The 27,333-nt window shown below is 35.6% G+C and overlaps 3 protein-coding genes across 3 annotated transcripts in view; 2 read left to right on the top strand and 1 right to left on the bottom strand.

Annotated features, from left to right (window-relative positions):
* Nucleotides 1-8,748, bottom strand: part of LOC142349153 (uncharacterized) — a 60,385-nt gene extending 51,637 nt beyond the window's left edge. Inside the window, exons 1-2 of the mRNA XM_075400568.1 lie at nucleotides 8,501-8,748; nucleotides 5,397-5,488 (exon numbers count right to left, since the gene is read on the bottom strand). Of these exons, the coding sequence (XP_075256683.1) occupies nucleotides 5,397-5,488; nucleotides 8,501-8,593 (185 nt within the window). The 5' untranslated portion in view covers nucleotides 8,594-8,748. The remainder of the gene's footprint in view (nucleotides 1-5,396; nucleotides 5,489-8,500) is intronic.
* A 1,054-nt stretch (nucleotides 8,749-9,802) lies between these two features.
* Nucleotides 9,803-20,998, top strand: LOC142349213 (serine/threonine-protein kinase PLK1-like). The gene is made up of 2 exons (XM_075400627.1): nucleotides 9,803-10,841; nucleotides 19,479-20,998. Exons 1-2 carry the CDS (start codon nucleotides 10,271-10,273, stop codon nucleotides 20,795-20,797), a joined length of 1,890 nt encoding a protein of 629 aa, XP_075256742.1. The 5' UTR covers nucleotides 9,803-10,270; the 3' UTR covers nucleotides 20,798-20,998.
* Nucleotides 20,999-23,607: 2,609 nt separating this feature from the next.
* Nucleotides 23,608-26,999, top strand: LOC142349277 (glutathione S-transferase class-mu 26 kDa isozyme 47-like). Its single transcript, XM_075400733.1, has 2 exons — nucleotides 23,608-24,282; nucleotides 26,675-26,999. The coding sequence occupies exons 1-2, from the start codon at nucleotides 23,741-23,743 to the stop codon at nucleotides 26,847-26,849; spliced, it is 717 nt and encodes a 238-aa protein (XP_075256848.1). The 5' UTR covers nucleotides 23,608-23,740; the 3' UTR covers nucleotides 26,850-26,999.
* The last annotated feature ends 334 nt before the right edge of the window (nucleotides 27,000-27,333 follow it).

Genomic DNA, 27,333 nt, shown 5'->3' with positions numbered 1-27,333 from the left:
AAACTTATAAGCGGTGAATTTTTTTCACCGCTTTAGCGGTGAAAAAAAAATTTTCAACGCTACCAGCTGAATGCAGTGCAAAAAATTTTACCGCAACCAGCAGAATGCAATGAAAAAAACTTTTCGCGCTAAAATTGCAAATCTTACAAATATTCACTGCTCTTTTTTCAACGGATGTCTTAAATTCACATCAAATAGCATTGAAGTAAGTGACAGATGCCGCAGTTGAATAGGAAGTTGTCGACTTGCGGGATGTGAGAGATTCGAACCCGTGTACGGCAGTTACTTTTTTGAAAGAAATCCGGTGAATGCGCTGAAAAAAAATTTACCGCGAAAAAAAAACCGCAAAAATTTATCGCATTCAAACCTGAAAGATGCGGGCGCTTTGCGGTGAAAAAAGTGTATAACTTTTTTTCACCGCTATTCACCTCTATTCTTACATTTTTTTACCAAACCTCAATCCGGTAAAGTTCTTCATTTGAAGCCGCTGGCATACTAATCATTGATCATAAGGCGCCTTGATCACTTTTTAAACATTCTGTGAGCACTAATTTTGCTACAATTATCAGAATTAAGGGTCAGTCTTATCTTTTTTTATGAACACCGCGCATCACGCATCTATTTTTTTTCTATTTACGTTTTATGTTATCATGCATTTTCTTTTTATCATCCATTTGATTAAGAAACCTTAAAATAGGGGAAAAATCATATTAATGAATTTGTTTGCTAAGAAGAATGTTAAAGAACGGCTTTTAGGTTATAGATATTTTTTTTTTCATTTCATGAAAAAAAGATGCCCGTCTTAAATTGAAAAAATGAGGAAAATATTTAAACTCTGTTCACTGATTTCTGAAGCCGTCGTTTATATCAGCAGTATGGATACGAAAAGAAAAATATTTTTGCCTGCTCCTTGGACTACAACATGTTTAGCGAGTAGCGTAATTTTCTGCGGTTAAACAAAATTTGCTATTATATGAAACTAAGTTTCTCCCCCAAACCTCAGGTTTCTTAAAATATTATTGCGATCTGCGCGGTCTCCATAATTAAATAAATTGGTTTATCTTGATCCAAAATTCAGTTGTTTGCTGATCACTTCTTATTGCTAATCTTAATGTCTTCTCCAGTCTTTGAGGTTTCTTGCTCTCTCCCTCAGATTTTTAATTATCGTTTTTTATTTTCCTCGCCTTTTTGAACTTGAAGTGAGCTCAGGTCCCCTCCTGTTGGAGAACACTGCTTAAGAAAAGGCTCCCCACCCGTTGGGTGAATTCAATAATGATTCTGGGCGCGTTTCTATCTCATCAAAAGATTGATTCAGCATAACACAAAAGTCCTGGAAAAGTTATCTTTGCATTGCGTCTCACATTATCGGATCGCTAATTATCAAACAAAGTCAACTAATTGATGCGTTCAACTAAGGAGCTCGCGATAACAACATAGTAGCTGAACTGTTATAATGACAACAGAAAGTGACTGAGCTCCTCAATTGAATGCAATGTAGTGTCTCAATGACTGATAAATTTTTTTACCAGATAACAACGAAATGCGCAGTAAAGCCTTCATCAGAGTCCTCGACAGACCGCCCAAAACTTCGATTGCCAGAGGATTGAAAAATACTACATTTTGAGCGCATCTATTTTCATACTGATCATCTCTTTGATCTTAAACAGCTTCAAGTGCAGAGCTGCACTTCTCTGCCTCTTGAGAATTAATAGTTGGTAGCAGAGAGGAAGTATCGGTTATGTCCAGAGCAGCAGATTGTCCAGATTTTTATGAAGGCAGATAGATTTAACCTCGGCGTGAGTAATTTTCCGCGAAGAGATTGCGTTTTTCAATTACTGGGGACAAATTAGCTGCTGAACGGGTGGAAGCTATACGGTCGCGAATAGCGTGCCTTGGAATCGCATCTCCCCCTCCGTGGTAGGCCAATGCATGGTACACCAAAACTGTTCAATGTACTTGACCTGCAATTGAGACATTTACTTTATCCGCGATCATAAACCGCGATCCCGAGCCTGTACTTGACACTGATTTAAAATTCCTCAGCCAGATTGAGGCAGGCATTGCTATTCGAATCTCGATTCTTCCCTGATTGTTGTTTGATTTCTTTTAGGGCAGAAAGTTTATTTTTATCAATTGCTTCTTGGATCTTCTTTTGAGTGTAAGAAAGTAGATTGAGGGATTCCGGATTCTGTTGTAACTCTTTAAAAGTTTCACCTCCTGAGGGATGTCTACTTGTTTTTGTGTTGACCAGATCATCTGAGGTTATAATTGAGCCAAAAAAACGCTTCTTTGTAATGCTCTTGTGACTGTCTGATGCCTCTTCCCGCCAAACTGATAGGCCAGGAACATTGTTTCATTGCGTCATCGCCAATAAAGGAGTCAACAATTAGGTTCAAAACTTCTCTTTGATCTTCGTCGAAATTTTTCAGTACTTCCAGCATCTCGTTTGATGGGTCTTTTGTTCTTAGAGAGTATACAACTTTCGGTGAACCCAAACAATAACGAAGGATAACTAATGCCCATTGAGAATCGATGAGCTAATGTAAATTTTTCAGCTTACATAAAATTTTTTAAACTCTCTTCTTCAAACAAGAAGCGACAATTTCTTTTGAACCATCCGCAGTGCCCAGAACTTCAAAACCGTTTCCCAAATTTAATCAACTGCTTGATCAACCTAGGGTAAATCATTATTTGACCACAGCTCACATTTGTCTTTCTTCAAGATTAAACCTCTCTTAATACCTTTCTTGGCTAGGCTGGCAGGCGTTTGTTTGATCTGATCTTCAGACCCAGCAATAACTGAAGTCTTGATCGGAATTGAGTCTCGGAACTTGAGTCTTGATCTTGTGTATCATCGGCCATATCGTCAAGGAGAACTATAACGGTCCCAGCAATCACTCTGCTGAACACCAGATTCACTTTGAAGGATTGCATTGCTACAAAAGAGTCGTTTGTGCTGAGAGTAGCCAAAAATCATTTTGGAAATCAATCTGAAGCATGTCTTCATCCAACATAGCACTAACTATGTTTTGTCGTATGTAATTTTTGACGAATGAAAGATTACCACAGCGCCTCCGCTAACGCCGACATCCAATTTCAGACTATCAAACAAAACCATTGCTCCTAAGTTAGGTAGATTTGCCAGGCACTTTGCTATGAGTCATTGCAACACTTCGCCAAATACTATTGGAAGCACCCCATGGTTTTGGATATGGCGGTCATTGAAGCGCAGAAGAGTGCTTTGGAAATAAAAGCAGGAAAGGGTCCCCTGCTAACAAAGTTTTCAAATTTTTCATCGCTTTCACAGCAAACTAAGACAGATCAGATGCAATTCTCAGACAGATCGTTTTAAGAGCGATCAGGTGCAGTGCAGTCTACTGCGTGCCGAAGAGGTTCTGAAAACATATTAAAGGAACCGGCTTCAGTGTGCTTGCTGAATGTCTTAAGTTGTTCATAAACTACGTTTTCACTGAATTGGAACGCATTTGTTGCAATGTGGTCAGGTATACAGACGTTGGGAAACGGTTCTTTCGGCTGCAACTTTAGTGCTTCGAATGTAGGTTTCTTATCGGGTGCAAACCTACAGAACCTAAAACTTTACCAGCTCGACCAAGATGACATTTTAAACACAACATTTTGGTTCTGACAACGTTTTTTTCATTGCTGTTCGTTGTCTGTCTTTTTTGTTTTTTCCTGGAGACAGCTCCTAACCAAAGTTTCCCATATTTACCGGTGTTCGAACGATCAAAAAGTTATGCGACACGCTGATCCTAATTGCGTTTTTGTTATTTGCCGCCTGGGTTACAAGCTCGTAGAAAGCAAGTTTTTGCCCATCTTTCTCGTTGTCTGAAGCCTCAACACATATAAGAAGAATACTTGATAGCAATTGAGACCATCTTGCTCTGTGGAAGAAGACTTCTCATTGGACACAGTGACAGGTTGGCACGTACGAACTCAATATTGTGAAAACCTAGGGCATTTTGTTACTTTCGGACTTTATCGAGAGATCAATACTTTCCAAATATGAGCCACTCAATTTACTGTAATCACAGGAGACCAATATAATGTCTATTTTATTTGGGAGGTCTGTGTTAATTTTCGGACGGCTGCCCAATTTCTCTTTGTATTTTGAATACGCCCAAACTGAATTGAAATTGAACCAAGCGTCTTGCTCTGACCCCAAACCAAGACATCCTGGTTTGGTGTACTGATCACAGTTTTCTAGTTCTTGAACTCTGTAGAGCTTATCTGCGGTATCTGGCGAAAAAGAACTGTGCCTGGAGCTACGCAAAAAAACTTTTTAACAATTACATTTTGCATTTACTGAGTCAAACCCGTATGCATGTTTTTGCTGGAGTCAAGAATTTTTGATTCGGGTTGTGTGCCTACGTTCTCTAATTGCGTTTAACGATTCTCGTCAAAAACTGTATTTCTTAAGTTTTATTTCATTTTCTTCAGTGAAAAAAATTCCAGTTTGGTAGAACTATTTTTGAAAAACTACACCAACGTACAAAGACAGTATATTGAAGTGATGTAACTGGTTTCGACTGACATTATCCTCTGAGTCTATATAGCTCATAAAACATCTGCACTGTAAAGAATAAAACACCAGTATAAACATTCATCATAAAGTTATATAGTTACTATTTTTTTTATTTCGTTCAAGTATATGGTATAGGCAATTTAACTCAATATCCAATACCTCATGTTACTACCCTAGCCGGGAACTGGAAATATTAAAAAACCGTCCTCGACAGATTTAAGGTATGAAAAGACTGTCCTCGGCAGATATTGGGCATGAAAAGAATTTTTCTGGACCCAATGTTGTGTCCTGGACTTTGGCCTGAACTAAGACAACCGACCTAGAATTTAGATGGAACTAACATATACTTTCTGAAATTTTGCTGGACAACAAAGGTGCTCTGGAATTTGGCTGTACAATAAAACATGTCCTGGAAATACGCTCGCGACCGATACAATTACTTGGTTTCTATTTCCTTCAAAGCCAAGGACATGAAGCGCAATTGATTAAGCATTGGGTAATATTGAGGAATGTCACAAGATCGAACCCAGATTTTGTAGGAACTTTTTAGTTTGCCTCATTTTTGCATATGAAAAGATTTCGGCTGGACTTATGGAAAGAATTAGCCTCAAATTTAACTAGGGTCCTCGACCGTGTAATTTAATTCAATATTTCCCACCTCCCCCATCTAGAGTTAATAGGTCTTTTCATAAATTCCAGGTCTCGACTAGGGTAGAACTCATCTCAAACTAAAACAGCTGTAACTGTAAGATCAAGAAATCGGTACATTTTAGGAAAATCTGTTAAAAGTAAATGTAGAAGGTTGGGAACAAATCATTGACAGATTTGTATCGTGGACTGATAAGGTTCTTACCCAGCAGAAAAGTTGTCAATTTCACCATTTATAGTGATTTGTGAACCTGCACAGAACCCACTGTCCTCCAATTGCTTCACAACCGGTGTCCTCTGTAACAAGAAAAAATATTATCATCAACACTTTTCACAACTTGGATTCTGTCTTGCAATGCGTAAAAAACAAGGCGAGTGCTTTGAATTCGTGGAATTTGTTATTATCTCTCTGATTTCTTTTCATAAAATGATCTTCTTTTTTTTGAAATAATTGAAACCTTTAGAGAAATTTTTTCTCCTCGCTTTTTCTCGAAAATTCAAAGTTTTGAACGCTGAATCCTCAAATTTGAATGAATTTCAATAACAGTAGATGACAGTTGGTGCCGAGACAAGTGTCTGGAGAACGTTCTCCGTTAATTGCATTAAGTGAAGCGGAAAAAATGGCCTTTAATTGTCGAAATTCTAACCAAGCATCGAAAATTGCAATACAAAAATTGCCTTAATTCCAAGCTGCTACATTATCTTAAACCTTAAATTCAACTTGGGCTCAGGTTTTAATCAAGGAAGCAAAATTCCACCAAATATAGCGCAAGTCGAGTTGCCACTGTTTTTCAGCCCACATTTAGGCAAAAAAATTGCTGAGCATGCGCTGGAAAATTTCGAGAAGTGCGCTGAATGAGCTGACAAGCGCTGAATAGCGTGACGTGAAATACGTTCCATTTACTTCAATTTAATGACAAATTTCGACTTTGCGTAAATCAGTGAGAGCGTTGCAGCTTGCAGAAGCTGAAATAAAAATGTCTTGGATAGCAAATACTAGGGAATTGGTCAAGTTCTAAACCAAAAAATTCTAGCTGATACGATTGAACTAAGACTGATCCGATAAACTCTTTGTTGGATTGGGCAAGCCCGGAACATTTTTTATCATTTATCAGTTTTGAAGTGTCACTGTTACCCAACGCCAGACTTGTCGCTATTACTGTGATATAAAATAATTCTTGAAAAAAGTGCCTATTTCGGTGAATGAATTGAAGACAATTTTCTGACGGCAAAATATGTAGAAATTCCCGCAGTTTCGAAACAGGATAACTCAGTAATGAATCATTAAAATTTCACTATGTAAATTACTATTCCAAGAATTCTTATCATGGCACTATTTACCATTATCTTAGTTTCATTAAGAAGGCAGATCACTGCAGGTTTGACTGCCTAGTATGACACAAAAGACGAGTCCTTCTCTGCGATGACTATTTATTAACCAGTCTTTTTCTGCAAAGACTGATCATCAAAGAGTGTTTCTCTGCAAAGACTGATTTAAAAACGTGCGCTTCTCCGAGAAAAAAGATTTATAAACGTGAGTTTTTCTACCAAGACAGATTTGTTAACGTGCATTTCTCTGCGAAGACTAATCCATAAACGTGCGTATCTCCGCGAAGAAGATTTATAACCGTGCGCTTCTACGAGCTTGCTTCACATGTTTTTGGGAAAGGGACATGACTACCAAAATTGTAAAAATGCATCGAGTACAGAAAGGACCATTGCAGTCATATGACGAAGAACTTCACTATTTCAGGTGAAAAGTTTGGGTGTGGATGAATTTTCTTGTTCAGTTTACATAGTTCTTTTGTTTTTAACTCCCTAATTCTCAGACAGAACAATATCGCTATGCAACATTAGTTCTGGATTGAGGTCGTCCCTTCTCATGTTGCCGGAAAATTTAATTTGAGTCGGCCACGGCGCTTTCATAATAAGAACTAAAAGAACTAATTTATTTAGTTCATTTTTTAACAGGTTGCTCCGCGATATCGTTTTGCCCACGATTATAATTACACAGGTAAAAGTCTTCGCATATTACAGGAACTGAAAGAGATCCACACTGCAACGCAATCATTTTCCTGTTGTTGCTGGCTCTCCGTGATAACATGAGTTTCCTAGGGATTTCCCCGATTTTGGTTTGCGAAGTTTACAGCAGTAACTCGTCTTTGGGACATATTTGAATTCGAGTTCAAAATATTCAGAAACCACAAACAAGCTTATCTGGTCTTGCTTACCAGGCTGGTCTTGTTTCTAGACGGAAAGACCCGCGAATCTTCGCGAATTTCTGTTGAAGTGTTGACCGCGCCACCTAAATTCTGAGTTCACGATCGAGAATCTTCATGTTAGCATCAAATTGATCGAGGCCAATCTGGCGAAGCTTAGACAATTGTTCCTCGAATCATGTTTTCAGAGATTGTTTCTTTTCTAGCTGTGGAAAACTTTAGTGATTCAGTCGAGTGTCTTCTCCTGTATCTCCAATTTTGTCAAAAGTTCAAAGACCTGGGATTTAACTTCATCAGCTTTACTGTCAATTTTCCCGTTTTGCTGTAGTAGTAACCCCGACATAAAGACACAAAACGTGATTTTACAGCGAGATATTAAAAACTTTCGAATTGGCTTTTTCAAATTTTCATGATACCGAAAGTCCTCTGTTTTGATTCAATGCAAATTCAATGGTACACATTCTGCAATTCACTCTACATAAACCCAGACTTGTAAACGTTTATAAAAAATTCTTCGAAGAGATCAACACGTTAATGAATCTTTCTTTGCTGAGACCGACACGTTAATAAATGATTCTTCGCAGAGACCGACACGTTAATAAATGATAAGTCTTATTTGGCAGACAAATACACATTGAAAATCAGTCTATGCAGCGTTTGTTCAGTCTGCCATTCTGCTACACAGAAAGATTGCCTCGTTTACACTTCACTCACAATGATTCAAAACTGTGAACAATTGATTTGTGCTAATTCAGTGCTGAAAAACTCTGAGAGTGAGGTCCCGGTTGTAAGAAAATGGTGGCTAACTTTCTTAATTGATTTTAAAAGTTTGCCTCTCACGCGTATTTTGAATATTAATGCAAACAAATTCATGATTTGTGGAAAAATTGTAAGATCTAAGTAAATTGTTCTTTTCAGGGCTGATCTTATAAGTATATCAAGGCTAGCAAATCGGATTTGGCATGTTTGGTATATCGCTATATTTTGTAGAAACACACGGGCAACACATCTTCGAGAGAAAAGTGCAGATTTCAATGATTATATAATTTGTTTCAGTTCAAATTAATCTTATTGTAAAAGTAGGTCATACCAAATTTCGTTTACATATCAGACACTTCAGCTGACCATAGGTGACACTCGGATCCCATGGATAACTGCGGTCCACGCCAAGATCAATCGCCATTACATCTACAAGAATACCAAGTTCCAGAGCATTCTAGAATTTTCTGCGAGTTGTGCACTATTCATCAACTATTACAATAAATTTAATTCTGTGCCATTTTTGGCTTCAGTGTGCGTAATTTGAGCCGAGATACAGATCAACAGTTCTGAAGTTGTTCTAGATAATTTACCTTGCTGAGCGCGCATGTACCACTGACAAGACAAGTGATTCGTTTTTTAACAAACTGCACTTCGAATATGTATATGTCTTTCATTTGAATGTACTAAAACGCTAAAGCGTATGCTTTTTGATTTCAGTTTCAATAATTCAAACTTTGAGAGGTTCACTTTTCATAAAGAATGTTCTTTTTCATAGGCTTTTTGACACACTATACTTCATTAAGCGCATTTTTCATATTTATATACTTCTGAAATCATCATTTCTCGTCTGTGTTCATCGTCCGTTTTTGTTTTGTGTATTGAATCTATGGTTAATGTAGTCAAGAAGTACCCCGCATGTTAAAATCCTAAAATCGTCGAAGTAAGTAACAATCCGTGCATTTGGAAGTCACGCGAACAGGCGAAACATCAACTCTAATTTGTTCTGCTTTTGACCGTTTTCGTACGGTCACAAATATAGAATGCGCGATAGCAAAAGAGAAGGAATTCTATTTTCGAATTCAATGCGCGATGATGCAAAAAATACAACAACACGCCGACAGACTAGCAGCTTGGTGTAAATAATTGCCAAAAATCGAAATGACAAAAAAGTAGTCACGCCAGCACTGCTATTAATTCTCAAACATCAACTATCATTGCTGCTGTAATACCTTAACGTGCGTTGTATGTACAAAATGTGCTAGCCAGATAAATGAACAATTAGAAACTGACTAATTCACGTTTGATAATTTGATTAATAATATAAAATGAACGCGCGTTGTTTTAAACATAAAACAGAACTGTGCTTAACAAAGTGTATTTATTGTTTTTAGTCATTCACAAAAATGCGTACATTTTATTAATCAATTCAAAACTCCGTCTTGAAAAGTCATGTTTTTGGAGTTCTGGCATAATTTGAATGATTTTTATAATTTTCTTCAATTAATATGAAGTTTCTAACGCAAAGTACATATTGTGGTGGCTTTCAACTTTTTATAGAAAAAAGCTTCTACGAGGTTATTAAATCGCCACTATGAGTTTTATTAAAGATCATTTTTAAAACTCTGGCCACGAAAATGAAAAACTTTACATCTAAATGTAATATTACAATTATAATAAGACTCAAAGTTTTATGGTTAGAAACACCTATATTAAAACATGCGTATATTTTGTATTGAATAGAAACATTTTACGTTTCGATTTGTTACAAGAGGACAGTTCGGAAAAACGCTTTGAATGACGACAGAAGCCATTTTTGTCGACGGCTAGAATAGTCTAAAACTGGTACGTTAAGTGTGTACGCTAGACAGTTCGAAACAATAGCGTGAAAACTTTTACTCTGCCAGAAGTTAAAAGAGCATCCAAAAATTGATAATCAGGTTGTGAAACTTTATCAACCTTCACCTGAAGCAACGGAAAGTCCTCAGATCTTAAGTAAAAATCATAACCCGCGCCCGAAAAAAACAACAGCCGAAACCAAAATAGTGATCAGAAAATTTTTGAAGAAATTCGCCAGAAATTTATGAACTCCAACTGAAAAATGAGCAGCAAAGATCGTTTTCCAGACATTCCGATCCCAGAAGAAATTAAAGACCCACTAACGAAAACAAGTTACATCAAAGGACGATTTCTTGGAAAAGGCGGGTTCGCAAAATGCTTCGAACTGACCGACAAAACGACCGGGCAAATTTACGCGGGCAAAATAGTCCCGAAACAATTGCTGGTGAAACCTCAACAGAAAGACAAAATGAAAATGGAAATTGCTCTACATGGTCGAATGGACCACTCGCACATTGTAAAATTTTACTCACATTTCGAAGACAATGATTTCATTTACATCGTGCTTGAGTTGTGCAAACGAAGGTCGTTAATGGAACTTCACAAAAGGAGGAAATCAATAACAGAAGAAGAAGCCAGATACTTTATATACCAAATTTTACTGGCTGTGAGCTACATTCATGAAAAGGGGGTTGTTCATCGAGATTTGAAATTGGGCAACTTGTTTTTGAATGATCAGATCCAGGTGAAAATTGGAGACTTTGGACTTGCAACCCGGATCGAGAGCCCACAAGACCGAAGGAAGACTATTTGCGGGACTCCAAATTATATCGGTAAGGTTTAGTGAGTTCTGTAATAAAATGCAGCCATGAAATGATTGTTATCACACTGGGGTCATCGCATCCGAGAAGTTATCAAACTCCAGGCCAAGCCGAATTGTTGAATATCTTAGAGAGGGCGGAGGCAATGTTGTTATCAACTGTTTAAGTTAAAAGTTTCCAACACTAACGCTACAGCTTGGCCGATTAGAATTTATGCTAAGTACTGTCACTCCAAGTACATATTGTCACATAAGTGGGTCGATGAGACCTGTCACTATTAAGACTACGAGACAAGACAAACAAAAAATCAAATAACAACAAACATTTACATCCCGGGTCGAGGTGTCACCGCTAAAAATCGCTAAAAGAGGTAAGATTTGCGGTGAATTTGAGTAAAATTGTAAGATTTTCGTTCAATGCGATGAATGCGGTGAAAAACCTCTTCAGCGTTGAAAAATTTTTGTTCATCGCTTGAGCGTTGGAAGAAAATTTTTCACCGCTACCCTCAGAATGCGGTGAAAAAAAAATTTTTTCAGCGCTACCAGCAGAATGCGGTGAAAAATAAGTTTTCAGCGCTACCAGTAGAATGCGGTGAAAAAAAAATTTCACCGCTAAAATCGCCATTCTTACAAATATTCGCCGCGCTAATTTCAACGCTTATATTAAATTCAATAATAAATATTATTGAAGTAAGTGACAGCTGGCGCAGTGGAATAGGAAGTTGATGTCTTGGAAGAGGTGAGAGATTCGAACCCCAGTACAGTAGTTTTTTAAGAAATCTAATGAATGCGGTGAAAAAAAAATTTCACCGGTAAAAACCGCAAAATTTTAACGCTAACAGATGCGGGCGCTTTGCGGTGAAAAATGTTTTTTTTCCACCGCTATTCATCGATAATCTTTATTATTTTTTGACCAAACCTCGACCCGGGATCCAAAACTCAATGTATGTTTTGAAATAGCGACAAATAAAACCTAAACTAAACAAACTAGCTTGTTTTTACTCTAAAAAGAACAGCCCTTGATGGGACCGAGTAACAAGTAGACAAAGAAAGAAAACAAAAACGACAGTTCAAAAAAACGTTTGATTTCAATTAATGGAAACCATTATATATCAAGTGAAAACTTCATAAAGGTTTCTGTTCATTCAAATCACATTTTGAACACTTTGAGACCTGTCATTATCCAGAATGTTGTACGTCTACAAAAAAAATTACAAATACAGACGAAAGAAATTTATGTTAAAGTTTTTCAGAAAACATTATTTAATTAGAAAAAGATATGATCAACTGTGCCTTCTTTTACCATCAATTATGAGACATATGACCTTCGACGAAAGAAAGTAGGTAAATGTATTAAAAAAATAAAAAGGGAAAAGTTAAAAAAAACATTAATATTTTTTTGAAATCAATTCATTTCAAAAATAAAAATATCAGATAAACTAAAACCCTCAAATAGTTTCCTTTATTTCTGAAATAAAGCCATTGACAAAAGTCACATTTCAAAATAAGTCATACGACTAGAAGAAGAACGATAAATATTCAGAAATCAAAAAATCATGTTTCTAAAAACCGGTATCGAAGCAATTAAGACGATAAGCAGTTCACTAAAATTCTTAAATGCGTGCAATTGTGCCCTTCCTCAACGCCAATGAATTGATTGGTGACTGATATGTATGAGCTTTAGATTAACAAGTGGACAAAAAAGACCTCAAATTACAAATTTAAGAAGTGTCATGTTATACTTTAATTCCCAAAACATTCGATTTCAAAGTAACAAAAAACTTTAGATATCTACTGAAATAGGTAATTTTTCATCCTTGGAAGCCGCTAAGAATAACAATAATCCCGAAACAACTGCAAAAGAACAAGAAACAACGACCAAAAAACTTAATTAAACTCAACTGGAAGACGGTGACGAAGCAATTAAAACAATAATCTATTCATTGGAGAATTGGTGTATTGAATTGCCCCCTTCCTTTTAAAAGCCACAACTGTAATATTTGACCTGGCAAAACTGCGTCAAAAAATCAATTAACATCAGTGATAGGAAAGATTCAAAAATTCATTTTTGGTAACTCGTATTGTCCGAGCAGAAAAACCATTCCTTAACTCAAACCACATTAATTATTAAAATTTATTTAATTAGAAACTAGGTGCGACCCGCCTTTGTTGAGTTTCAGCCACAAATTGGACGAAAAAGTAAGTCGCGAAGCTAAACTCTTTGCTGATTCTAAAAAATGTGTTTCAAAAAAATGAAAACAGTCATAAGCTTTAGAAAACAAATTTAGATAGGATCCTTAAAACTCCATAGGAAGCCAATTGGACCAGCTATTAATTGGTCTTGTCCGTGATTTGGTTTTTTGTAAATAACGTAAGAAAAAGAAAATGCGCAAGAAGAATAAAAGCATCAACTGATTGCAATCAAAATTTTTTGACTTTAAGAGACAACGAATAGATAACAACCGGCCTTGTTATTGCCGTTCTTCTATTAGCAATTGTTCCAAAAGTTATAAATATGGATAAGGTGACGAAGTGAAATGCATCGTTTTTTTAAAATAATGAATAGTATTGCTTTATTTTTTACTGAAATTACCAATTAGCAGGCAGAACAGTCAAAAGATCCATTTAAGTTCAAGAACACTCTCAAACGATGTACAAGTAAAAATAGCTAACTTTGGAGTCAATAAAGATTTTGTCAGCGGTTTATAGTTGTGCTTATCCAGTAAACGTTAATAAAATGGACTAAAGATGCTTATTTTGTGCCGTTTTGGATGAAAGTGAATTTTAAAAAATTCAGCAAAGAAAGAATCAAAGTTCAAGGACATTCTTTTGTTTCATACTTAAAAGCAACAACATCATCCTTACATCATTTTTCAATAGATTTTTAGCATATTTGGAAAAACTACGTGAAATTTAGGAAAATGTGAACAAAAAGAACGAAAATCAGTCATGTTCACAAAATTATAAATAAAAATCAATAACTCTGTGGGAAAATAATTCTCAAAGAGTAAGCTAGACGAAAGTTCTACTCATACTGACAAAATCCACTACGATGTAAACATTGACCTGTGAAAACTGACTGAACAAATAAACCGTTTGTTTATTTGTTTACTCCCCCTCAAAAATTGATCGGAACAATAAAGCTGATTCGCTGATACCTGAAACAATGCTAACACTTAAACACCGGTCTAAAATGCTTCTTTAAAGATCCCTGAGTAAAATCCAAACAGTGCAACAATTAAATCATAAACCATAACGATTCTACTTTTCTTTGCTGTTCTTAAGCTCCAAATTGGCCAAAAAAGAGGTCGCAAAACTCAATAATCCCTTGTTCATTTTAAATTTCTATTTCTAAAAATGAAAACGACCATAAGTTTTCGACTAATAGACTAGATGGGCTTCCATGAAACTCTTTAGGAAGTCAATTGGGCCTCTCGTTAGTACACTTTGATTTGAGTTGTTCTTTTCTATGATTAACTTTTTACAAAAAAACAACCGACTACCATCCCATTCTTTTGCACTTAAAGAAACAACGATTAGATGAAAACCACCCTTGCTATTGCCGTTCGACTGATAGGAACATGTAATTGATCTGATTTTTATCCACGAGTTAAATTAGCAAAGAAAAACCGGCAAAGTTTTAAAGATGCACAAGTAAAACTAGCTATTTTTGGAGTTAGCGAAAATTGTGTTAGCATTTTTTAGGAGTTTGAATCCGGTAAATCTGAACCAAGTGGGCTAAAGAAGCTCATTTCGTGCCATTTTGAATGAAAAAATATCATTTTTGAAAAAAATTAGCAACAAATTTTAGCCAAAAAATTGGATTAAACAGTTCAACAGTTCTTTTGTTATTAGAGGTAAACTCAACAAAACTATTGTTACCAGTTTTAACATATGTTTTAGCATGCCTGGAAAAAAAATGCGTGAAACTAGAGAAAATGGGAATAATTAGAACAAAATTCAGTCAAATCTTCACAAAGTTTAAAATTTCGTTTAACTCTCTGGAAAGAAGGATTTAAAAAATAAAGTTCTTAGTTGTAGATTCTTAACTGGACAGGCTCTCTAATAATACCACACCACCCTCTTCGATGAAACTATCGATCGGCGAAATTTTTCTGAACAAAAACCGTTTCAATATATACTTCCTCACCAACTAAAATAGGTTGGAACAATAAATGTGATACGCTGATACTTAAAACAAAGCCGATGCTTAAAAAACACGCCGGACAAAACGCTTCCTTTAGGATCATAGTGCAAAATGCAAATTTTGCAAACAACGCAACAATTAAATCGAAAGTTCATTACTTTCTCTGAATTTGTTTTTGATTGTAGTTCAAAAATAGTCGAGAAAATATCTATGTTATGTTTGTTTGAATCAGGAATCACTATCCAATATAATATTTTTAACTTTATTATTTTAGAATCAAACACGGGAAATTGCAAAAAATTTTAATGTTTGTCATCAATACATGCATGTACTAGATATATTATAGATAGTTTCTTTACAGCTTCATTTTTGTTAACTTGAACCTAGTAGCTATTCTAACCTTGACATTTTCAGATTAAGAAACCTGATAAGTGTCAAAGTTTGCGTTGATTGTTTCTTTTATATTTTTATTTCTTTTCTATAATACATACCATGCCTTGATCCCACAGCAAACAAACAACTATGTTAAAACGTATTTTTTGAGCTAACAATCATCATGAAGGAAAAAGCTTCAAATATCAATTATAATATTTGAAAATAAATGAAGAATGTTTTAAACCTGAAAATTATAAGTTGCAAATGCTCTATCAATTTTCAGTTGAGTTGATTTGATTTAGAATTGAGCGTTATCTAAAAATTGGGAAATTACAAATGTTAACTCAATTTCCAGAACGTCAAAGCAGTTTGACTGAGTTCATTATTTTGCGCGCAAAGGACTGTTCTGAGCATTTGAAATCATTCCAATGCAATCAACTTTTTAATCAGTTCTTATTTGCGTTGAAGTTTTGCAATTTAGGCGTGAACTTAATGTTTATAATGGTGTTTTTAAAATAATTTTGACAATTGGGTAAAAAATTTAAACAACTTTAGCTTGATATTAGAAATAGTACTCTTCAGAACTTCTCAGTAACTTTGATTTTTCTTTCTCTTCATTGAAAACACAGTCAACATCTGTCCGATAAATTTTAATCAAAAAAATCCGTGTAAATGGACACGCCAAATGTAAAAGCTATCGGCTGAGAAAAACTGGCCAAGTAATTGAGTCTTTGCAACAAATCAGATTATATTTCATTTGTCTTCTTATATTGTCATCAATTTTTTTTCGGGTAACAGAAATTGAGTTCTGAGTTTCCATGCTATACTGGAGCGCACTGTTGTGATGCTTTTGACTTTTGGCAATTTCGAACAACTCAGAAATTAGAGAAATGGCAACAATGAACATGGGATTCACCATAAAAGATTGAAAGCTATAGCTATTGTGTACATAAATTATAGATTTTAACTGCCTATTTTGTTTGCGAGGAGAGTTCATATGGCAGTTTCGAAAACCGTTTTTTGGGATGGAGAGTAAATTTTCATGGGCGACACAAAGATTTTTAAAATGCAAACCTCTTTTAAACAAAAACAAACATACAAAATACAAAAATGAAAATAAGTTCCCATTGAAAATGTGTGCACCATTAATAAGTTAATTGCTTATTAAAGATATCCATATTGCAATTCAGAGGAAAAAAGTTGACTTGGGAGCAGGAAAACAGCGTCGTCATCTGAAAAGGTTTGGACACAATTTGATTATAAATATGTTAGTTCGCCATTTTAGATTCTGCTGAAACATTGCAATATCAGTTCATTACTGCATAGTTTGGCATCAAATAAAACCAATCAGAAATGTGAAAGTTTCTGTTTTTTACACCAAAGTCTTTATTACTAAAGGGTGAAAAGGATTGATTTGTGCTAAAAAATTTGAAAAAATTGAAGTGATCAAATAAAATTTCACAACCTTTTAGTTCTGGCTTCTTTTCTCAACAATTGAGAAAGCACTTTTTCTGACTATAAAAATTGGATCATCCATGGCCCGAATTATCAGTTTTTAAATATCAGCCTCAAAACTACATGCTTGAACAGCTCTTTTTAGAGGTTGGTGAAAAAGGTTAGCGAGGATGTTTGTGTCTATGGCCTAAAATATGACATAATTCTTTTCGTTCTCATCCAAATTCCTTGGTGACTTCTTAAGCTAATTTAATTCCAGCCTGGTTTACCTTATTTTTTAGCACTTCTAACTGCTTTATGACATCATTTACCTCATATAGAACAATGATAGATTACAGAGATCGATAAATGGTCCTTCAATATTTGAAAAGAAGAAGAACCTTCATGATTATTGCGCGATAGTTTTTTGTCATATAAATGAAACTACTTGGTCTCAGCTTTACTTAGAGTTGGTATATTTACTGCGAATTCATGCTAACACCTAGTAGCAATCTCAATTAACATTTTTTGATGGACCTCAAAGCTGCAGAAAAGTGCGGAACCTGAAATCAAGATGCACGGATCTGAAAAATTCTTAAATAGAAAAGTTTTATAAATTTTATCGAAGAAAGTATGAAGATGACCAAAATGTTTCAGTAATTAACCAGATAAAATTGACTTTGGAAGACACCTCAAGGAAACGTCTTTTCGACTTTTGCCCGAAAATTTATCAGAGTTAGAAATCTCAAATGCATGATGAAAATCAATTTTGCCGATTTTCACGGGAGAGTAGGCATACCAGTTTTTGTGTTATTAAACGTAGTTCAACACTAACGTAGAGAAGATGAGAAAAAAAAGATATAAATTAGACCTTTATGAAAGTTGGCATCTCGTAATGAATAAAAGATGTAAACTGTTCAATTCTAATTCTCTTTTAATAAATGGAAATCTTGGAAAGTTTATGGATCATATTTAAGTAAAAATGCTGTAGTGTTTTACCATGCTGTGATATCTAGACCTTATTGTGTATTTCTATATGCATAGAGGATATCAGTTTTTAGAGCCAAGACCTCCCGGACTTGAGTCTCAAAGCATTTCAGCGCTGAACCAGCACAATTCAAGAGTACGAGTTTAATTCAGTTATGAAACATTGCATCTCTAAAAATTTTTGTTGCCTTATGTTTCTTCATTATGTTTTTTTTGAAGTCACAGGGTTCGCGCTGGCAAAATTTATCTTTCATAGTCTGAGAATTATTCATGCACCTAAGCTAAGTTTGCGCAACATACTCTCATAATTTTGTTGCTAATAACTGTTAATTACTCTAGCAGTATACATTTATTATACTTAAGCTGGTTTGTAGGCAATTACCACAAAGGGCAAATATCTAAGTGGTTACGGCTTGCTACGCAACGTAAATTTTGCAAGTACATTTGCGGAAGTTCCGAATCGCGGGTTAAAAAAACCTTGTTGACGGGAGTTAAGCTGAACATTTTTTACGCAATAAAATTAACTCAGTTGGCGGTGTAAATTGTGATATTAACAGAGTACTGGCCATCTGGAAGAAAACAAAATGTCTCTAGAATAATTCAGCGCCGATTTACTCTTCCACCAACCTCCGAGTTTACAAAAAGTTACTGATTTCTATACGAGATTTGTTCCACCTGCTGTTGGGATGTGGCATATTTAAAACAAATTGACCAATAAACGACTTGATGCTAATTGCGATAAGGAGGTGTAATGGAAAAATGGTTTTTGCCACCATATTGTTTTAATCCACTAGTCAATGGTTGTTCGAAAATAAACTTACGCTGGTTTTAACTTCTTTTTCTTGCAATTACTTCGATTTTCATTTTTTTATAAAATGCTAGTTCTCGGCATTCTTGGCGTTCAACTGCTTGTGCAATTTCGTGTGTTTGTGGTATTCTAGTGTCATTTGTTGGCTTTTTGTGTTGGTTTCCCCCTTAATATTGAATAAACAAGCAAACTCAGCTCAGCAAGTTTAGCTCCCAAAGACCAGTTTAAATCTAGACTAATCTTTTCTGGCCTAATTTGGAAAAACTTTCGTCGTACACCGTTCCTCAATACTATCAGCGACTTTTCTCATCTGAAAACTGATTTTAATAATGTGTTCACGTTGATAAAAAATAAGAGATACTATCTAGCTCTAAATAATGACTTATACGCTATTTTGCGGGAGCAAATTATATCGCGGGAGCGGGAGTAGATTTCACATTTGTAATTGAATCTAATCTTTCACATTTTTTGAACATCGTTGAAAGATTTCCAAAAGCAGAATTGTTTTTTCTGAAAAGTTTGGGAAAACACAATAGTGTTGTAGAGTGTGCTGTCTTTAACTGCTCTGGAAAACATGGACAATGCAGACTACTTTCTATGATTACTAACAAAATCATGCGCAAAGAATTCGGCTTTTAATGCTCTCATGAATTAAGGCTTACTAAAACGTTTACCTGATGATAACCAGCTGAAAGGCTAAACTGATAATAACTTGTGAACAGAAATAGTTCAGGTTGATTTTTTGCAAATCATTCAAAATGAAATGCTGAAATTGTAATGCGATCCAACAGAGAAACGAGAAAGCAACAACAACAAACAGAAATCCAACAACAGAAAGAATTTCTCGATTAGAAAGATAACATGGTGGTAATCATTTTGGGGTAAAAGTTATGTTTCAGCCCCAGAAGTTCTACAGAAGAAAGGTCACAGCTACGAAGTTGACATCTGGGCCATTGGCTGCATTCTCTACACCCTGTTAGTTGGAAAACCCCCATTTGAAACTCAAACCCTAAACGACACCTATGAACGAATCAAAGCTAACGACTACCACATACCTCACAAGTTGGGCAACGAAGCCGCCTCTTTGATCCGAAAGTTGCTCTCGGCGGATCCGAACAAACGTCCGAAGGTGCGCGACATTATGGTGGACCCTTTTATGACTTGCGGGTTCCTGCCTAAAGTTTTGCCTTCGTCATGTTTGAATATGACCCCCCGGCTCAATAACCTTCACACGAACGCTGGCTCTCACAATTCTGAAGATGATCACATGAAACGAAGGGCGCTCCAAAATGTGAAGGGATCCGATAACATCAATCAGCTTTCCCGAAACCCTAACTCACGAATTGGGTCTTCAGTTAACGACCTGAACGTTCAGAGACCTAAAACAGTCGCAAGCTCGCATTTGAAATCGGCAGGGGTCAATCGGTCAGCTGAAGAAGTTATTGACGTCACGCAGGTTCCACCTTTGAAGCACCTTCAAGACCTGAAAGCGATGATGCTTTACATTGACAAGGTTTCGGACCATCAATTCGTAAGCAAACTGAACGAAGATCTGGAATCGCCCGATTTAATTCCAATTTACTGGGTCAGCAAGTGGGTCGATTATTCTGACAAATACGGGCTAAGTTACCAACTTTGTGATGGATCAGTCGGGGTTCTGTTCAACGACAACAGTCGCATGGTTCTGTTTCAAGACGAAGATAATATTCAGTTCATCGATCACAGACATAAAGAATCATTTCACTCAATGACCGATTATCCTCCAGAACTCAAGAAAAAGATCACGCTTTTGAAATACTTCAGAAGCTATATGAGTGAACATTTACTCAAAACTGGTGGCGATGTTGAACGACCTGCCGATGACGTAATTCAAGGTCGATTACCATTTTTACGAACCTGGTTTAGGACGAAAAATGCAATTGTGTTGTTTTTGAGCAACGGAACAATTCAAATCAATTTTTTCCAATGTCATTCGAAGCTAATTTTATGCCCTGTAATGCAAGCTATTTCTTACATCGATGAGGAAAAGAATTTTAGGACGTTCGGCGCTTCGGCTTTCAGAACGGGTGTTATAACAAAACATCTGCAGAGCAGATTGAAATACGCGTTGCTGATGATTGACAAACTAGCTCATAATTTGCCCTCAAGTTCAGGAAATTTACCCACTTACCATCACAGACCACCTACGTCGCAGACCAAAGTTACAACTGACCGATAGGGCAATTAGCCGAAGATTTCAAATTGGTCGCATGGCAGAATATCTTTGGTCTATTAATTCTGGAGACGGAAGAATCAAAGGCTAATTTTCAAACTGATTAATTCGGAATTTAGTATTTTACACTTGTTTATTCACGTAATGAAATCCATTTGTTTGTAATCCCAAAGATCATTTTAAACAATATACAATATTAACTCTGTATTTCTTGATAGCTTCAGATTCAGGTTCAAGGTTTCAGGATGTTATAATGAGAACAGATCTGAATTGGATCGTGTTGTTTCATAAAGCCAACAAGTTCCTAAATTTTTAAAACTGATATATAAACCATCGGGATGTAAAGAAAACTTAACATTCTTTGCTATTAATGGGCTGATTTTGTTTCGTTTCACTTATTTTCAGAGAGGTGCAAACAGGTCGTCATTTTTGAAGAAAAGTGAACATCTGTTTTTCATATTTGGAATTTTTATTTAATGGCAATTTAGTCGTCGCTATATCGAAAGATCTTCTGTTCTATACGTTAAAAGCATAACCGGTCAAGTAGCCAAGAATTATTTGAATGTATAACCGCGCTAAAATTACTTAAAAAGAGCGAAAACAATGGTTCTTGGCAGGATCTACGCTCAATTTGAAAAGGTTGACTGATTGACCCACATATTAGTTTCTCATTTTTCTAGCGTAAAGATGTCTGATAATAGAGAATTTCCGCTTGTTCGATATCGATTGGTTCAAGAATACAACTGTTCGGTTTTTAAACAAACGCGATCTTGATGCTTCGATTCTTGCAATGGATTTACCATTTTTTTCCTCAGCCATTTCTTTGAAAAGTGATTACTTGACTAACAACTCCCAAAAACGACAAATATCTTTAGAACTTTTTGCCAGTCAATCCTAACACATTTTCCACTCATGTTAAAAAAATTTGAAAAAAAAAATCAAAAAACAGGAAAACCATTGCAATGAGAATCACCGGTCTTCTGGGTTATTTTTGGCACAGGTTAGGGTTCACAACATATTTTTTGGAATGTTACTACAATTACAAAACAACAAAGAATATCCATACCAAAAATTCCCATCAAAGTGGTGTAAAAATTAGAAAAAACTGCTTCTGTGCCAAAAAGAGAAAAGACACGGGTGCTAGTAAGAAATGAGGGTTCTTTTGACACACTTTTTTTTATTACATCTTGGCAAAGACGTCTCCGTGCTTGTATATCTGGTTGTACAATATCCATTTCATAGCAATCAAACAAACCCTTAGGTCTTTCTGCATCAATTTAAACTTGCTCTCCTAAACATCTTCTGGTAAATGCTCTGTTTAACATTTCAAAAAAAACTGTTGTTTTCAGTTATATAGTCTATATCATCTAAACAATTCGCAGAACAATTACCCAGAAAGATCTTAGAAAATCGAACAACTTGTTAAGTTTATCTGAAAGTTGAAATTTTTACTGTTCACAATTGTTTTAAACCGCTATAAATTGTGATTAAACTTCATTCATTGCGGCTTTTTTTAAAATCAAGAGCTAAGTACCTCACAAAAAACATATTTGATATTTATATATAAAAAAGCTCTTCAAATCAAATTTTGACGTCCAATCAGCATAATTTAATTAAAAACAACCACTATCTTCGTCATAATGTTGTACGATAAAGAAAAATTTATAAACAAAAAACTGGTGTAAAATTGCAGCAATCTAAAAAAAGCTTTGAGATTTGTACAGGAATAATTTCGACATGAATGCCTTAAGCTGCATGAGCTTTAAAAAAGATACATAATCCTATAACTCCTAAAAATAATGATAAACGTGGGAACAGCTATTTTGTATTGATAACCAGATAAAGAACATACATGGTTCCATACAAAACCTACTAACTTTCTTTGAATTATCTTGCAATGATTTGTGAGAATCATATGTTTGATTGGTTACAAAGGAAAACTTATGAACTTTTTATTTGAAGCTACGAGTCATTCAATGTCGTTCAAATGAATACCAAGACAAAGTAATCGTTTTTGTATCTAAGAAAAGAACCATAGAACTTGTTTTTAAAAGCCGACAAAAAGTCATACATTGTCTTTTTATGGCTAACAAGAGTTTCTTCAAGCCGGTCAAAACCATCATGAGCATAATAGTTTGAAATTCATATTTGTGATAAATGGAAAGCTTTCTTACACTTCTTCCACTAAAACTGAAAGATCCAAGCATTGAGTTAACCCGGGGGATGTTAGCAGAGAAAATCCGCGCTGAAACAGCCAAGAGACATTTTGCTTTTTTCTGGAAGACTATTGCTCTGGCTGCTCTTGATTTTACGTAAAATTTAGTGCATGAAAAATAATATTTTCAGCTTATCTCCGGCCAACAAGGTTTGTTTTATATGCGATTAGAACTTCCACGTGAGTACTTTTCTCATTATAATGAAAAAAAAACTGCACATAAAAAAACTGCACTTTAAATATTCTGGAGATGCAATGCTTCAGAACGGAACAAATTTTTTACTCTTGAAATGTGCTGGTTCAGAGCTGAAGTGCTCTGAGACTCAAGTTCGGGAACAACCTAAAAATGAAATTCAGATCAGAAAATTGCGTCGCATTAAAGGTTGTATTTTTTCATGTCATTTTTGGTTTTATACGCGTTTTCCCATTCTTATGTCTTGTTTTTTCTTCAGAATAGGTGAAGTGTAACATTTTACAGTATTGATGAACTATTGGCCTACCAATCGAGAAACAAAATCGAAACCACTCAATTTGATCGTGAATATCAGCTTTTCTCTCAATAATGAAAACTTCAGGTCAACAAATGTTTAACTGACTCAAATATTGTTAACAAGATTGCACAAAATTTCAGCCAGCAAGTGTGAAACACAAAACTTCAGAAAGCAAGTGGGTTATGGTATTTAAAGTTCGAATTTGCTCTCATTATTGGTATCAAACAGGACTGGGTGTCTGAAATGTCGAGCGAGGCTGAAACTTCATCTGAACAGTCTGATCTTATCCGGATCGGCTACTGGGACATCCGGGGTCTGGTCGAACCAATCCGGATGATTCTACACCACAACAATGTGCCCTACAAGTTCGAAAATTTCTTTATGGACCCGAAAATGGGCAAATTCCACCCCGGCTGGCAGGAAGGAAAATTGAAACTCGGGCTCGACTTCCCAAATTTGCCGTATTATATTGACAAGGATGTTACAATTTCCCAAAGCGGTGCGATCTTGAAATACGTGGGCAAGAAGTATGGTCTGGCTGGTCAAACGCCCCAAGAGGAGGCAAAAATTGACGAAATTGCTGACGTCATAAAATTGGAACTTCACTATTTTTTCTTCCTAACTTGCTACAGTGGAGACAGGTTTGAGACTATGAAGGAATTTGCAATTGCGCAAGCGAGGCAAGTGTTCAAACAGTTCGATGTGTTTTTGGGCGACAAGGAATGGCTGTTTGGAAGTAATATGAAGTATCCGGATTTCCATTTATGGTCAATGCTCGACGCCTATTTAGGGAGAAATGATTTTGTTTTTCAGATCAAGAAAAATTTTTTATTGAGGCCGCAAAAAGATGTAGAGCGAAACCCTTATTGGCGTTTTCATTGTCAAAACTCTTTTGTTTTCGAAATTTTCCCAGCCTTGCATGACAAATTTTTGTTGTCATTTGATAACGTTTTACATGAACAAACTTTGACAGCCATTTTACAGTAATTCGCGAGTTGCTTAAAGGTATGCGTTCTTTTTTTACAAAAATATCTCAAAACACATTTATAGGTGGTCAACTATTTTCTCTAAGCAAAATAATTTCAAAAAAACATATAAATGTTTTTTAACCAAAAATATAGTGGTTCATCATACATCTTTGTGAGAAGAAGAAGAGAGATATTGTTGATCAAAGACTTAGCTGATCAAAAAAGAGAAACAGCTCAGCCTCAGTATCATATTGATGTCAAAAAATTGCCCTTTTTTCTCAATTCCTTCAAAAGGATTCTTTCAAAAAAACATTTGGAGAAAACGACAGTTTAGGCTCGAGTCTAAGACAGTAGAACAGAAACGGAACTAGTAAGGAACATCATTCGTCACCGATTATATCGCAATTTGCCGACATATTGTTTGTAGCAAAAAATCTGTCATGATATATAAAAAAAGCTTTTTCCCTTAAGTTCGCTATCGTTCGTAAATGCTACTTCAAATCGCAGCTCAAGGCTATTGCAGTTTGGCAGAACAATCCCGTTTCAATTTGTCTCTAAAATACAGTTTTCGCTTTTAAAAAAGCAATTATTTCCTAACACAAAAGAAAACAAAACTTTCACAAAACTAAAGTGATTTCACAAACTAAAGTTTGCGAAATCATTAATGAAGACAAAAATTAAGAATCCGAAAACAAAGCGCCTTCACTGCCCAAATTCCTTTTTGTACATTTTAAAAGAAATTTTGAACTTTTCAATTAGTTTAAAATCGAGATGGCACTTTCAATTAAAGACATGTCGTTTCCAATACTTTATAGAGTGCAGCTAAAATTGAATTTAGTTTCACATCCCTGGTTCAATACCTCCTCTCAATCTTTCCACAACCTAATTTTTTCCTGTCTTCTCCCGCTGATCAAATAATTTTAATTTTCCTTGATTGAATTTAATACTTTTCCTTGATCAATTCATTTAATTCAAGTAGAATTCTTTCTAACATCAGGTCAATTGTGCAGAATCACCTCTTAAAATCGCTCTCAAAATCGCCTCTGCTTAGATTCAAGTGCACTGGAAATATATTCATCCGAGATTGGTTTTAAACATGACCGAATCTCCTATCATCGCTATAAAAAATTTATCTCATAAAAACTGACGTCTTCGTCAATATAATAATATAGGTAAAAACCAGTTTTAAGAGAGTTTCTATTGAAAAACACAAATGTTGAAAATATATATATATATATATATTAGTATTCCATTGGTGTATATGTCTGGCCATCTCTCAGTTGAAAAAAATTCACAAAAAATTGAAAAAATGCACTCGAAATGGATATGGATCAGAGACAATTGCGCTAAAAATTTGTCTATTGTCTAATGTTCCGGCTATTGTCTATTGAAGCCGGCTATTGTTCGCTGATATTCATCTCTGATCAGACAGCTTCCAGATCAATGGCCAGACTAAAGTGCGTTCGAAGTCCTTTTGCAAACCATGAGATTCGAGCGCACCATGCTCAGGTATGCGCTGCAACATGATCTGATCAGAGGACTAGTCACTCTGGAAACCTCGAAATGGGTCAGGTTATTCCCTATTTCCTCTGCATAAGATCGGTTTTCCAGACTTTTTCCTTTATCGAACCTTTTAATTAGAATTCTAAGTTTGCATCAAGTCTTTTTTTCATTTTTTTAGACTCTTTTCGATGATCAGGTTGCCTTTTCAAATTTACATCCTCAGATTAAAGTTTTTGTCCAGACTTCTCCTAATCTGATCAATTTTCCTGTCTTTTCCTTCCGCTTTGGATCATTTTCCCAGACGTTTTTCCTCTGATCAGATCATTTGTTCAGACTTTTTTCTCCAATTAAGATTTTTTCTGACTTTTTCTCTGATCAATTTTTTTCTTTTGACCAGATTTTCTTGCTGATATTTCTACCTATCAGCTCGTTTTGACATATTTCCCCGAGATCAGATAAAATTGTTCTAAATCTTTCTCTCCAAATCAGGTCATTCATCCTGACTCCCCCCCCCCCTTGATCAGAAAATTTTTCCTTTTTCCAGACTATTCCTTCCTGGTCAGATCATTTTTCAAGACTTTCCCCATGATGAGATTCATTTTCTAGACTTTTCGACTGATCGTACCATTTATATCAAGGAATTAATCTATCCGTCTCATTTTTTGCTCTCGAAAACAGAATGGGCAAGAAGATCGTTTCTCCCTCTCTTAGTCCTTGAACCAACAGTTCTAGATGGATGCGACAATCTGGTCAAATACAAGGAGAGATTTGAAAGCATTCCTTCAGTTAAGGAATACACCTCCAATGACAGTTTCAACAAGTATCAGCTGTGTCACCCCGTTGCAGCTTTTGGAGGCACTGGAAAACCCCCCGGAGAATAAAGTGGAAAGAACAATCAATAAAAGAGCGAAATTGTCCAATATCATACGTAAAACAATGACAAAACCCAAACTTCAAAGCGTATAAAAATTTCTTATCTTTCATCTCTTCAGGACTATTGCTTTCAATTTAAATTGCAGCTATTTAAAGAATTCAGATCTACTCAACGCAGTGCCCCGCTCGAGGTTGTCGACGCAATTCAGTTCTGGTCACGCCAATTTTCGCTGAGGGTACAAACTCAAATAGTAATTAATCCACGATCTGGGTTGCAAGCCAACTTGGGCTGCGGCTTGCGGTGGGGGGTTAAGGGGTAGGATATAAACTCTTTTGGACTGGTACACTTACAAAAAAATTCAAACATCGAAAAAGCTCTGAAATTTTTCAACGATTTTTATTATGATTTCTAGAAAAAAGGGACATGCTCTGTTTAAATGACCGCCCTAATAATGAGTGAATTAAAAACTTCCAAGAATCTTGCAAGTTGAT

Source organism: Convolutriloba macropyga, chromosome 11 (assembly GCF_964194025.1).
Source record: "Convolutriloba macropyga chromosome 11, txConMacr16.3, whole genome shotgun sequence".
Classification (NCBI taxonomy): Eukaryota; Metazoa; Xenacoelomorpha; order Acoela; family Convolutidae; genus Convolutriloba; species Convolutriloba macropyga.
The sequence above is the reverse complement of the archived record's forward strand: the minus strand, read 5'-3'. Positions and strand labels throughout refer to the sequence as shown.

Bases quoted from the DNA above. Each gene is read 5' to 3' on its own strand.
- LOC142349213 (XM_075400627.1), top strand. From the start codon at position 10,271: ATGAGCAGCAAAGATCGTTTTCCAGACATTCCGATCCCAGAAGAAATT. The intron at 10,842-19,478 runs GTAAGGTTTAGT...GTTATGTTTCAG, and splicing joins CGGGACTCCAAATTATATCG to CCCCAGAAGTTCTACAGAAG.
- LOC142349277 (XM_075400733.1), top strand. From the start codon at position 23,741: ATGTCGAGCGAGGCTGAAACTTCATCTGAACAGTCTGATCTTATCCGG. The intron at 24,283-26,674 runs TTTAGGGAGAAA...GTTTCTCCCTCT, and splicing joins TGGTCAATGCTCGACGCCTA to CTTAGTCCTTGAACCAACAG.